Below are 14,026 nucleotides of genomic sequence, written 5' to 3'. Positions count from 1 at the left end.
GCGCAGCGATGGCCTTTTCCCTTCCCCTCATCCTCCTCAAGACCAAAAAGCCGCATTGACACAGGATGGCCCCCGCCCCCGGCCCAACCTACTCCCCTTCCAAAGATAATAAAATCCAAGAACACTATGTCTAGTGCTTTCCCCTGATCCAATGTTCTGGTCACCCAATCAAAGAAATTGATCAGATTCGTCTCCCAAGACCTACTTCTGGTAAAACCATGCTGCCTCGGATCTTGAATTTCATTAGGTTTAAACGGTTTTTATTTTTTAACATAGAACAAACAGCGAATAAGCCAAAGGTGGGTGTGTTTCTGAGCCCACCCCCGGTATACAAATACAATCATGGCAACTAACAAAACCCCACCCCCCAAGATGTACAGATACAGCATCAGTGAAATGGAAATCAACAGGTAGTCCATTTGGTCCTCACAGCGCACAACGCACTAAAGAAGTCCGAGGGCCGTTCGCTCAGGCATTTAGAAGCAGACTCCGAGTTCGATGAGGAAGTGATTGGATGTACAGCTGCCACACCGAAAGGAATCGCCGCCGGGCGGTAGGGGAATGTCGAGCCATCATATTCTCCATAGTCATCATCGAATGGAAGCTGTTCCGCCAGGCCCAGTACGATGGGTTCTCCGTCGTCCGCCATTGGGAGAGAATAATCTTTTTGCCTACAACACAAGCCTTAGCCAAAAGCAAACGTGAGCCAAGATCTCTGATACAAATTGGCGATATACAGCCAAACAGTAGCCACAGCGGCGTGATGGGAATGACCACATTCAATAGATCTGCCATATAGTCAGCAAGATGACTCCAGAAACGTTTAATCGGGGGGCAGGATCAGAAGACATGACCACACCGAGGGCAGCCCGCCGCAGATACCAGTTTAAAATGATATGCTCTCTGAGGGGTGACATAGGCCCTGCTTAAGAATTTATATTGCAGTTCTCTATAATATTGGTTCCCCGAGATCCTGGCTACACGCCGAAAGCAAATCTTTAGAATGGCCGGGGTAAGTACAAAATCCCCATCCCCAGACCAACGGGATGCCAAAAGGGTAAACACATCTCCCCCCCCCCCATCTGGCCGCAACCGGTGGTAATAATTAGACAATGAGGGGATCACACGGCCCTCCATTCGAAATAGGTGTGTCAGGGAATGAAAGGTGGTTGGGTTCACCAAGGTCTCCGGAAGGGACCGTAGGTAGTGCGACAATTGTAGATAGGGAAACGTGTGCCCGCAACCCATCCCGTACATCTCCCTAACCTCCGGGAAGGTGAAGATACGCCCCTCCGTGGTGAACAAATGTCCCAAGTGAGTGACACCCCGCTCCTCCCAGGTCCGAAAAGCCGCGGATTGCATGCCCGGGGTGAAGTCCCCATTTCCCCTAACTGGAAGGAAATAGGCACAGTGAGGGGGCACGTTCAACCTCCGCGCCAGCCGTCGCCAGGATAAGCGTAGGGGGCGGACCAAAGGATTGCCCACCAAAAACGAGGGAAGTTTGGCCGAAGGTGCTTGCAACGTATAGGCTGGGGCAAAGGGAAACTGAATAGCCCGTTCAGAGTCCAGGGAAGTAAAGGTTCCCCTATCCAATATCCAGTCCCGGATAACCCGCAAATTACACGCTAAGTTGTAAGTACCCATGTCCAGCACCCCCATCCCTCCGCGCCCCCATTTCGCTTTCAGCCAGGTCAGTGGGACACGGGACTTCCCCCCCCCCCCCCCCCCCCCCCCCGCCAAAAAAACTTCCGCAATAAACGATCCAAGTGGCATAAACCTACACGTTTTAAAAGGACGGGGACGTTTTGGAGAAAATAAAGCCACTTAGGCAGTATGCACATTTTAAAAAGGTTTATACGTCCACTCAATGAGAGCGGAAGGTGTTTCCATCTGACCAGACTGTCGGACATGCTTCGCAGTAGCCCGGGACATTCACCTGGTAAATCTTATCCGGGTCGGCGGGAATTAGTACCCCCAAATACCGTATGGGCCCCTGCGTCCATTGCAGTGGGAAGTCTCCCTGCCAGGTCTCCGAGAGGGATTCGGGGTAAGCCATTACTGATGATTTATGGGCATTCATCTTCAACCCTGAGAAAACCCCAAACAATCCGATCAGAGATAGTAAAGGGGGAAGAGAATCGCAAGGCTTTGTGACGAGGACAAGCAGATCGTCTGCAAAGGCCACCCCCTTAAATATCCGAGAGCCAAAGCGGACACTGCGGATCCCCCTGTCCTGATGCAACGCCACCAAAAGGGGCTCCAATTGTAGTATGAAAAGCAATGGGGACAGTGGGCACCCCTGTCGCGTTCCCCTCGTCACCTGGAACTCCTCCGAGCGAGTGCCATTCAGCAATATCACGGCTCGTGGATCACTGTACAATAAGCGTAGGGCCTGAATGAAAAAACCTCCGAACCCCATCCGGTCCAGTACAAGAAAAAGATAGCGCCACTCCACCCGATCGAACGCTTTTTCCGCGTCAAAACTAATGAGCAAATGTGGCTCTCCCAGCTGGCGGCAGATGGTCATCGCCGTCAAAACCCGACGAATATTCGCGAGGGCGTACCGCTGGCGGACAAAGCCCACCTGGTGATCTCCAATGAGCGCAGGTAATACGGCAGCTAAACGATCAGCAAGTATTTTCGCTAGGAGTTTGTGATCCAGGTTTAAGAGAGAAATTGGGCGGTAAGATTCCGGCAAGAGCGGATCCTTTTGAATTTCATTAAATTCACTATCCTCTGTTTTAGCAGCGATTCCATTAATTTGCTCACCACAGAGGTCAGACTAACTGACCTGTAGTTTCCAGCCTCCTCTTTCTTCCACTTTTATACATTTGAACCACTTCTACTCTTTTCCAGTCCTCCAGAACTACTCCAGACTCTAAAGAAGCATTGAAAAGGTCACTAGTGGAGCTGCCGGACATCTCTAAGTTTCCTTAGTACCCTCAGATGTATCCCATCTGGCCCCCATCATTTTATTCACTTTGAGGACCATTTTCAGCTACTGTGTGGCTTGGGTATATTTAAGCAGGGTATGTTAAATTAGCCGGATAAATTATCCGACTAACTTTAGGATAGGTCAAAGGTACAACCAGAGTTAGCCGGAGAAATTATCCAGCTAACTCTGAATATTGGAATTAGCCAGATAATATATCTGGGTAACTTGGTTCCTCCCCAAAATGCCTCCTGCCACACCCAGAATGCTCCCAACGTATCTAGAATTTAGCTGGATAAGTCACTGAATATGATGGTTTGCCATTTAAATGCATAACTTTAAAGTTATCTGTCTAGATGGCTTTTGAAAATGCACTTCTGTAAGTTTAGTTAGCCAAGACTGGTGCAAGAGTATTTGGCAGCCTAGGCAAGCCTTGGGTCATGCACTCCCCACCCCCAAATTTACCTACTGGCAGCTCCAGCACAGTGCTCCCTTCTGTGGCAGTACTGGCCTTCCCCATTTGGACCTTTTCCTGGTGGGATTTTGTCAACACCAAAAATGTTGATACTCCAGGCTACCTCCTAATTTGCGTATGGAAACACTGGCTCTGTAGTTAGCTCCTCATGAAAACACTTTTCTGAAAATTGATTGAGGTTTACCTCACTTCCAGTCTTATTTGGATTTGTTTTATATGGTCCTGCTTAGGCCATTCCACAGTGAACACTGAACAGAAATATTTATGAAGCAATTTTGCTTTTTCCTCATCAGCCTCTACATATTCCTTTCTTTCACCCCCAAGTCTCACACTGCCACTTTTGTACTTCCTTCTATCACTAACATATCTAAAAAAAAAATCTTGTCCCCCTGTTTTACTGTGTTTGTTATTTTTTCTTCCATTTGTATCTTTGCATTCCTGACTATTTTCCCATCTTCTCTTAGCTTTTCCGAATATTGTTGCCTCTTTCTGTAATCTCTTGTAGTTTATGAATGCTGACCTTTTTTTCTCCCTTACCTTTTCAACTATAGAAAACCATAGTTGGCTCTTTTTTCAGCTACTTCTTTAGAAAACTATAACAATCTCTTTTTCCTCTTCTCTTTATTTACATTCCTAACAAAATGATTAATTACCCTTATGATATCTCCTTTTAGTTTCGCCCCTGCCCTTCTCCTTCCTCTAAATTTTCCCAACCAGCTAATGACTCCTAGTGGATCCCAGATGATCATCTACTACAACATCAGAAATACTGTCCCCATTGGTAAGCATTAAGTCCAGTATCGCCCCCTCCCCTGTGGTTTCTGTTAGCAGTTAAGAACATAAGAACATAAGAAATTGCCATACTGGGTCAGACCAAGTGTCCATCAACCCAGCATCCTGTTTCCAACAGTGGCCAATCCAGGCTAGAAGTACCTGGCAAGTACCCAAAAACTAAGTAGATCCCATGCTACTGATGCCAGTAATAGCAGTGGTTATTCTCTAAGACAACTTGATTAATAGCAGTTAATGGACTTCTCCTCAATGAACTTATCCAAACCTTTTTTAAACCCAGCTACACTAACTGCACTAACCATATCCTCTGGCAACAAATTCCAGAGCTGAATTGTGCATTGAGTGAAAAATAATTGTCTCTGATTAGTTTTAAATGTGCTACTTGCTAACTTCATGGAGTGCCCCCTAGTCCTTTTATTATCCGAAAGAGTAAATAATCGATTCACAGAACAGTTCTCCTTGCACAGAATCCAGGATCTCCCTGCTTCTAGAAGATACTGCAGCTGGGAGTCCCTATTAACATCTGGAAGATTATAATCTCTTAGCAGCAGCATCTTCCCTTTCACAGCAATCCTGTAAACATTCTTTATTAAATCTCTGTCCATCTCCTCTGTGTGATGGAGGTCAGTATATTACACCAATATACATAGATGTTCCATTCCCTCTTTCCAGTGCCTTCTCCTTACCACATAAGTCCAGCAATGTTGTTGCTTTAATACTGTTCTTTATATATAACTAGCTGTTAAGCCCGTAACAACGGGCTACATTAAAAAAAAAAATTTCGGTCCATTCCTTCCTCCTCCCCCCTCCCCCTCTATTCTCCCTCCCACTTCCCCCTTCTAGTCTCCCTCCCTCTCTCCTCCCCCCCTCCCCTCCCTCTCTCCTCCCCCCTCCCCTCAGTCACTCCCTCCTCCCTCCCCCCTCCCCTCAGTCACTCCCTCCCCTCTCCCCCTCCCCTCAGTCACCCCCTCCTCCCCTCAGTCACTCCCTCCCCTCTCCCACCTCAGTCACTCCCCCCCTCCGTCACTCCCCCCTCCCCCTCCCCTCAGTCACTCCCCCTCTCTCAGCTCATTCACAACCCCTTCGGATGGCACAACCGGAAGATCTCCGGGGGAGGTCCCTCCCTCCCTCCCTCGCGCTCGCCGCCACTACCGCTCCTCACCACTGCCCCTCACCGCCGCCCCTCGCCGCCGCCACCACCATGTTTTCAAAGAGCTGACGCTCTGCTCTGACCAACGTGTTCACCCACACATGCGCAGTAGAGCTGCTCTCTAATGCGCATTTGCGGCACGTCGGTCAAGCCTCATTTATCTAATAGATGTCTCGCCTCCTCCTTTCCTTCATACTTGGTCCTTCCTGAATAGATTGTAATCAGATATAACTATATCCCAGTCACATGTATACAAACATGCTCTTCGCACTCTTTCTCCTTATCCCAGTGATCCTTCATCCCCAGGCTCTAACAGTGCTCAATTCCAACCCCAAGTCTTGTCCTCCAGTGTTCAGTAAGCACTAGTAGATGAAGTGCAATTAGAGATTGAACAATGTTGGGGACTGCAGATGGAAGGTCACTAAGACAAGGAGGAGGAGAGTAGAGAGAATGGGACATTCTCTTTCTTCCTTCTCCTCTCTGTCCTGGTGATCCTGGTTCTCTATCCCATGCACTCTGCTCCCAAAAACCCCCCCTCATGATTCCTCTGGTGATCCTCATCTCCCCTCAGTGGTTGTAGATCCTCCAAGTCTCATCCCCAATCCACAGTGGTTCTCAAGCTGATTATCCCCACTAGTCACTAATTCCCCCTTGTAGTGGGTTCTGGAATGAGGTATTTGTCTTGTAGCCTGGATCACACAAGCAAACTAAGAAAATAACAACACTGATTATATCTTATGTGAAACAATGAAAAGCTATATTTTCTGTATACTATATATACAAAACAGGTGCTTATGAGAAAGGTTGGGAACAAATAAACAAAAACAGAATATATACAGTATATCAGCACAACAAGAAAGTAAATATCTTAATTCTTCAACTAATAGGGAATAATTATGTATAAAGGCCTAGCAAAATTTACCATTTTCCTGAAAAAGCACCCTCCAAAACTTATCAGTCATTGATAACCAAGCAGATCTCTTTGGGAAGGCTGGACTGCACAGATAATTCTGGGTCTCTGCCAAGCTTGTCGTGCTAGTCTGTAGCTCTTAGCAGGAATTTGTAGGTTCTACTGTATACTGGGGTTATATACGTTTTGCTCAGAAGGGATCTCTTTGTCTAACTTTTCTGAAATATTGCTAAGCTACTGATAAGGAAAACTTACTGCGTATGTTCTCTGGACCATTCTGAATCGCTTTCTTGTATAGACATTCTCTGTCACATGCATATGACCACTAGTTCTTGCATTTTCTCTAAACTTAACACATTCATATATAAACACCCCAAAATAATAACCCAAAATCAGCATATGTATCACTATAGTCATGTGTCAGGTAATCACTACTTTCAAGAGAATGTGTGTACCCCAAAAGCTAAAGGTGTATCCATAAAGTCTATAAAACATATGTTCATTTTATACTACTTCTGGGCAGTCGCCAAGTGTTTCAGCTTCAACCTCTTTTGCTGTGCTTAACTCTTAATCTGCTAGCTGGCTTACAGTAAATTATGGTCTTATACTTTTAATTAAGTTATATCTCCATTTTGTGCTCGGTATCTATCTGCTCCTGACCTTGAAGCTTACAGACTTCAAGTTAGAGAAAAAAGGAGGGCTGTGTAGGCCATAAGGTGTTCCAGGCTGCTTCTAGCAAAGGGGGAGTGGGGGAAGAGCAGGGGGGCTACCTACAGCCCACAAAGCCTGTAATTTCTTTAAGCAGTGCTCTGCATCTGTGTCTGTTATCTTTTCCAACAAGCTACATACTGCCTTATTCACCATTTTAAGAACATCCTTTTATCATTACTTCTTGTACTAACCTCTGATCATACTTTCACACATACATGGGGCTTATCTGATTCCTCACATCCGCTATCGCCTCACACTAATACACCCCTTCCTGGAAAATTATCCCTCCAGCAATTCTTCTCTCTCTCCTTCTCTTGTGCCAGAATCAGTTGGCCATCCTCTGCCTTGGAAGTGGAGGCAGGCTGGCATGCACCACCCACTCTCCTCGGACAAGATGAGGGAAGGTCTGGAATACAACAGTACATTCTTTACCATGCACTCTTCTCGCTCACTCTCTGCCTGCCCCACCACACATCCTCCTATCTCTTTCCCTCCCCTCATTCACTCTTTTCCTGCTCCCTCCAATCACCTCAGTCAGGGACTGCCCTCTACTCTTATCTCTTTCATTCCTCACAGTCCCTATGGCCTCCTTGCTAGGCCTGGATTTGTCAACAGGCACACTAGGCCTGTGCTTAGGGCAGCAGAAACCTGGGGGAGAGCAGGCCGGCTGAAGATTTGCTGCTTTTCAGTTGTGCTGAATATCACTCAGCAGAGAATAGCCCTCTCCTTCCAGTGCCTTCCTTTCAGGCAGCATACAAGGAACAGGAGAGCCTGCAGCCGACAGATCAAAGGGGGATCATTTTGGGAAGAGTAGGATTGGCTGAATACAAATCATTGGAGGGTGGGAAAAATGGTTGGGGGGATTCAAAGGGGAATGGTTAGGAGGCATTGGTCTGTGTATGAGGGGGAAGGGATTCTATGTGTGTGGAAATCATATTGGGTGGGATGTTAGAGAGGGGGCTGCAAGGAAGAACAGGACTGGAGCAGGATAGGGACACCTCCCTCCTCTCCTCCCCACCCATTGCAATTCAAATCTTCCCTCCTTTGATCTTGGATTCTATTCCCCAGATCCTGGAGCTTCCTTTCCTTTCCTTCCTACCGCTCCCTTCTCTCCAGATCCTGAAACCCACTCCCCAACCCTTCCTACTTCCTCTTCCCCTTCTTCAGTCCAAGATCCTTCCTATCTCTCTCTCCTCTTACCCATCACAGATTCCTAATCTTCTCCATCTCCCATCTTCCCCATCCCTAGTCCTCTTTCCTTTTCACACTCCTCCCCCTTTCTCCTCACCCCATTCCTGATCCCTTTCCCTTCCCCATCCCTGTCTCCTCCCTGTACTAATACTTCAGATCACTTTTCTTCACCCAATAAAAATTATATAAAATTATACTAACCATAGTGTAAAACTATTTTATTTGTATAATGTAATATAAAAGGTAGAAATGTTTGCCAATTTGCCTCTGAATTTTTAAATTTTTGCCACAACAGAATCTACTCCTGAGCTGCCACAGGAAACTAGGGGACTGTGCCTTAGACCTTCTGCTCCCTGGTCCATCCTTGGGGGGGAGGGATGATAGGAGGCGATAGCACCAATAGTGCTTTGGGGCACCAAACATTCATCACTGCCCCTCACTCACACCCCACAACTTTGATCCCCTCACTCACTCCCACCACCACACAACCCACATCCCTACCAAATCCCTCACTCACTTTTTTCAGCCTATACACATCCCTTCACTCGCTTGCTCTCCCCTCCCTCCAATCTCTTCACTCATTCTTGCTTCTCCATCTTTTCATTCCTCTTGCCCTTCCCTCACCCTCACTCTGCTTTCCTCTGATCCCTTCACTACCCCCTCCCCACCACCATCATCTCACTACTCTCTTGCCCCTTCCCTCTCCCCTAGTGTGGTCACCAGCAGCAAAGGTGGAGAGGCTTGGAAAGCCAGCACAGTAAGCAGCAACCTGGGAGACAACACACCCAGTAGAGGCAGAAGCAATAAGGCTGACAGGCATTCACCTCGTGTCTCTATGACCTTGGCCATTATCCTTCAAGGCCTCTTCAACTGTGCCAGGAAATTGCACAAAAATCAAGGCCATGTGGTTGCCCCCAACTCAGGGTAAGCAGCTCCAACGTACTCTGCGTGGCTTCCTCTGAGGGACTGAGTGGCCAGAAATGATACGTTCTACCATCGGCTCGGCTTCGTCTCTGCAGGGAAACCAGAACTGATTTACACTACCAGCTCTGCTCCACTTCTATGGGTCCCAGAATAAAAGGTGCAAGAATGCCATGCTGGGTTGTTCCACCGAAATTAAGCCCTGAATGACAGACTCTAAAAAAAGTGGGATTAGCACAAGTTTGAAACTTGTGAGCTGTAGTGCCAGTCATCAAGGCTAGCATTGAAGCTTTGACAACTGGTGCCTTTGCTCTTAAGTTTCCCATGTCTGCTAATTCAAACCCTTTTTTGTCGTCTTTGCTCTGCAGTTTCTGCTACAGTTACACCCCTGGCCCCTCCAGTTCCCTGTAGAATAGGAGGAGATGGGCTGAACTAGGGAGAAGAGTGGTCCTTTTCTGCTTTGTCCACTCAAGCTCACCCCCATCCCCTACTTTTCCCTGCGCTGCCTGAAGGGGAGGGGCTGGAGCACAGCACCCCTGCTACTCTGCCTTTTAAGTCTGAAAAGAAGCGCCAGAACTGCGTTCCAGGCCCTTCCCCCACAAATTAAGCCCTGACTACATCAATATACATAGATGTTCCATTCCCTCTTTCCAGATTAAGCCATGGTGCCTTCTCTTTACCTCATAAACCCAGCAGTGCTGTTGCATTCATGTTATTCTCTATATATAATGCCTCGCCTCCTCCTTTCCTTCCTAAATAAATTGTAGCCAGTCATGGTTTTCCATGTACCAGGTCTCCATGACAATTACTATATCTAAATTAGCTTCTTCCATGACTGCCTCTAGATCTGGGAATTTATTCCTCATACTATGAGCACTGGTGTACAGAGTTTTCCAAATATTGCTTTTTTTTCCCTTTTCTGACAAGCTTTGAATGTTTATTACCTTTAGGGCTGGTAATAGTGGGGTGGCCCAGTGCTGTGTGCTGCCATACAAAGGAACATGGCTTTGATTCCCAGTTCAGCTCTTCCCCTCTGGGTTGGCTTTTGAAGGACTCGTTCACAGTCCCTGGAGGAAAAAACTCTGCCGTTGCTCAATGTTGACACCTAATGGTCAGATTTGGGGCTGAGTGGTGGAGGAATACACATTTGGTGGCCAATGACTGAAGGCTGTCGCTACAATTGTTAGGATGAGATGATGGAATATAAAATAGAGGAGGAAAGGCTCAGTGTATTTTTGTGCACTGCCATGTGGAAGGTCCCCAGTTTGATCCCACAGTCGGGTCTCCTGCTTCCTGGTTTGACTGGGGATACTGCAGAGGCAGCATTCATGGTCCCCAAGGGAAGGGAGTTATAGTCTTTTCTCAAGAGTGCATCTAGTGGCCGGATTTAGGGCTCAGGATTACAGGGGTTCCTGAGTGATCCCTTGGTGCATGAATGCATCCCAGGACAAGGCTGCATGGGGGTATAAAAGAGGGGGAAATCTCCAGATAGCTGGCATCAGGACACCGAGCTGGAAGTGGAAACTGCTGGCTGAATAAATAAAGGAGAGGAAAAAGCCCAGGTTGTACTAAATGAAGGTTCATGGCACTATAGCCCAACAGAGGCTTGTTTTGATTTGAATTAGAAGCCCAAAAGAGCAGGAAGAACCTGCTGGACAAATCCCAGAAACCCACTGGTGAGAGTAATGAGTGTCCCATCCCTTTTCATCCTCTGCAGATGTGATTCTTCCTGTCCCCCTGGAAAATTTGGAGATCGCTGCCTGGCCAGCTGCCCAGACTGTCTCCATGGAAGCTGCAATCCAGTGACAGGAGCATGTCTGTGCGAGCCGGGCTACTGGAGAAGCAAGTAAGACCTTAAGGAAAGTTCTCTTCTGTTAACACTGTTATATTTCCTAGGTCGGAAAAACGTCTATTGGTTGTATGACCTCCTTGAACATTTGTAATGTATATCCATTGTTTATATAAATACTTAAAAATAAGTCTGTAACCGAGGAGAACCTGCTATGGAGATAGTTACTGAGCTTTGCTGGATTTAAATACCGTGTACCCTTTCATTGCCCCCTCAGCTGCAATGACACCTGTCCGGAGGGAGCCTTTGGACTGAACTGCACTTCTCCCTGTGCCTGTCCACATGGTTCATGCCACCCAGTCTCTGGTGCCTGTAAGTGGGGTAAGGAAGATCAGAGGACGTGTCTGTCACACACAGCTCTCTGGGAAGCACAGTCAGGTTTCTGGTGTCCTTGGCAGCTTGTGGAGGGCAGAGAATCTCACTGCGCCTGGCTAGGTGGAAAACCCCAAATCCTACATGTTTGAACCTTTAAGTCTTTATCAGGTTTGTAAGGTGCAGTGTATAGCTTAAGTCCTTTTTATACATTTCTAAGCCTTTGCAAGTTTTTCTGTAATTGAATTCTGGAGTCAAAACCATTTGCGCATTTTTCCTTTGATTGTTCCAGCAAACCCCCATGGATAAATCTATTCTTGGGGTTTGTAGAGATGCGAACAGTTTGATTATCACCTGCGAAATGTCTAACTTTGTGATGCATTAATGCTATTGCGCTAGCAACAGTTCACCAGGGAATCAGCGTTTATTTCGTAAAAAGTCCTAAAACATTGTGCACCTAAGTTCCAGCTAGGACTCATTATCCCTAACTGCTCTTGCATCTTTTCGATGTTTCTTCATAGGATGGAAACAACAGGAAGCTCTCATCGCTGGTACCGTCATCCCGCTCCTTGCACTGCTGCTTTGTATCATGTGCTGCTACTGTTGCAAAACCCGTCAAGCAGACGGAAAGGACAGGTAAGCATGTGCTTATCAAGGTTTAGAAATGAAAGTGCCCCAGGAAAAATGCCTGTGCAGAATTGGAGCAAGTTTTGATAAAATTCCCAAATGGAGTGGGGCTATTTATTCCATGCGCAAGAGAGGTTAGGTTTTGGTGCCAATTTTGTATAGTAAGCCCAGAGCTCAGGTTAGAGTGAACGTGGAGGTCTCTGAGCACTTTCTTCTAGGCAGGGGTACAAGTCAGGGGTGTCCCTTGTCTCCTGGGCTCTTCTCGCTAGCTTTAGAACCACTAGCAGCTAAGATTAGAGGGTCAATGGATATTAAAGGGATTGCTACCAGCGATGGACTGGAACACAAACTCACTCTTTTTGCAGATGACATTCTGCTGTCTGTGAGAGATCCACTTATCTCTCTCCAGACCATAGTAAAGTTAATAGAAAGTTTAGTGCATTCTCAGGGTATAAGGTGAATACTTCTAAAACTTCTAAAACAAAATTTTAAATTAGACTTGGCTCCCAAACAAAAGAAGAACTCAAGAAGGGATTCCCAGTCAAATGGGCCCCCACCTGTTAGATACCTCGGTGTACAGATCCCTAGCACAGTAGACAGGCTTTCCTCCCTTAACTTCCAGCCCTTCTTGAAAGCTATAAAACAGGGCCTAGCAGTTTGAGCTCCCTATGCACTTTCATGGCTTGGTAGGATATCTGCTATAAAAATGAATGTCCTGCCTAGAGTATTTTTTCTGTTACACATGCTACCAATCAGGGTCCCAGATTCAGTTTTTACAGTGCTAAATTAAGTTTTATGTAAATGTATATGGCTAGGGAAAAGGCCAAGAATAGCACAACAGATACTAACCAATCCTACAGCGATGGGGGGCTTGGGATGCCCCAATTTTCAGCAGTATCAAAAGCAAATACACCTGAAGAGTATTATGACATGGTTTAAAAACCAGGGGATAAGCATTGGATAAGCACTGAGAAAAGCTGGGCACAGAACAATAGTTTTCAGTTACCTCCCTGGATCTCCTTGAGAGAGCCTGTCCAGAACCCTGAACACCTCTTTATATGCTCAATCCTACGAGTCTCTCTCCTCTATTCATTCCCCACTGTCCTGCTTGTGGGGTAACCCTGACTTACTGGCACACTTTACAAGGCCTTACTTCTCTTTTGAAATGATCGTGGAATTCGAGCTATGGAGCAATTATTTGAGAAGGGCAAGTTTGTCTCTTACAGATTTTAATATAACTTGTAAAACAGCAAATGCTCTCATATTTCACTATGTGCAACTGAAAGTGTTCTTTATGAAGGCCCCATTTAGGAATCTGGGGGGGGTAGAAGTTTAGCAGCCTTTGAAAGCTGTTGCGCTGGAAGTGGACCCTTGGGCCAAGGTAGGGTTGACATAATCCATAGGTAGGGATCTATGGGTCCCCACCGTCGGCAGGCAGAGTGGGCTGATGGACAGAGACCAGCTGGAGCTTCCCCGTGGGTTGAACCTTTGGGTTCCGGGGCCAGCTGGACTTAGGTGGGCCTCTGTATGTAGTCGATGTAGAGATCGGATTCAGCCCAGAGACAGCAGGTGAGAGATGGTACAGTCTTACACTGGACAAGGTAGTGTCCTGGAGACTCGGGCACCAAAGGAATGGAGGCAGACAGGGGGTGCCCGAGCAAGAACAGGCCGAAGCCTGAACAGACCAAGTCCAGGAAGTAAGCTGAAGAGGCATCGAGGAACAGGCTTGAATCTGGAAGCGGTGGCAAGCAAGGCTGAGGTCTGGTCACGGAGACAGTCAAGCGCAGTCAGGCGAAGCAGAGGTCCGGGCTTGGAGAGAGTCAAAGACGTGGTCAGGCGAAGCAGAGTCAAAGTCCTTAAAGGCAATCCAAGGTATGGAGCAAGACAGGAACCAGGAACAAACGAGGAACAAGAATGTAGGAGTGAGACGAATCTCTAGGAGGCAACGAGTACTCGACCAGCGAGGAGACCTGTTGAAAAGGCAAAGCTAGGGAGCGGAGCCTGTGCTTAAATCCTGAAGTTCCGCCAACATCATCATCCGGGGCCGCGGCTAGGTTCCCGCCACGGTCCCTACTTAAACATCGGTGATGCACATACCTAGGGAGGAGCGTGGTGCCAAGTAGCAGCGTCTCTCTGCGGGCCACGCGGAGAGGCCC

At 47.1% G+C, this 14,026-nt stretch overlaps 1 protein-coding gene across 2 annotated transcripts in view; it reads left to right on the top strand.

Annotated features, from left to right (window-relative positions):
- The window catches only part of SCARF1 (scavenger receptor class F member 1), a 63,490-nt gene that overhangs the window by 32,732 nt on the left and 16,732 nt on the right, over positions 1-14,026 (top strand). For both annotated transcript variants that reach the window (XM_029612433.1, XM_029612434.1), the window contains exons 6-8: positions 10,800-10,928; positions 11,149-11,252; positions 11,765-11,879. In XM_029612433.1, coding sequence (XP_029468293.1) covers positions 10,800-10,928; positions 11,149-11,252; positions 11,765-11,879 — 348 coding nt within the window. The remainder of the gene's footprint in view (positions 1-10,799; positions 10,929-11,148; positions 11,253-11,764; positions 11,880-14,026) is intronic.

The sequence above is a fragment of the Rhinatrema bivittatum genome, chromosome 8 (genome assembly GCF_901001135.1).
Source record: "Rhinatrema bivittatum chromosome 8, aRhiBiv1.1, whole genome shotgun sequence".
Taxonomy (NCBI): Eukaryota; Metazoa; Chordata; class Amphibia; order Gymnophiona; family Rhinatrematidae; genus Rhinatrema; species Rhinatrema bivittatum.
Note: the sequence above shows the minus strand (reverse complement) of the source record. Positions and strands in the feature narration are given on the sequence as shown.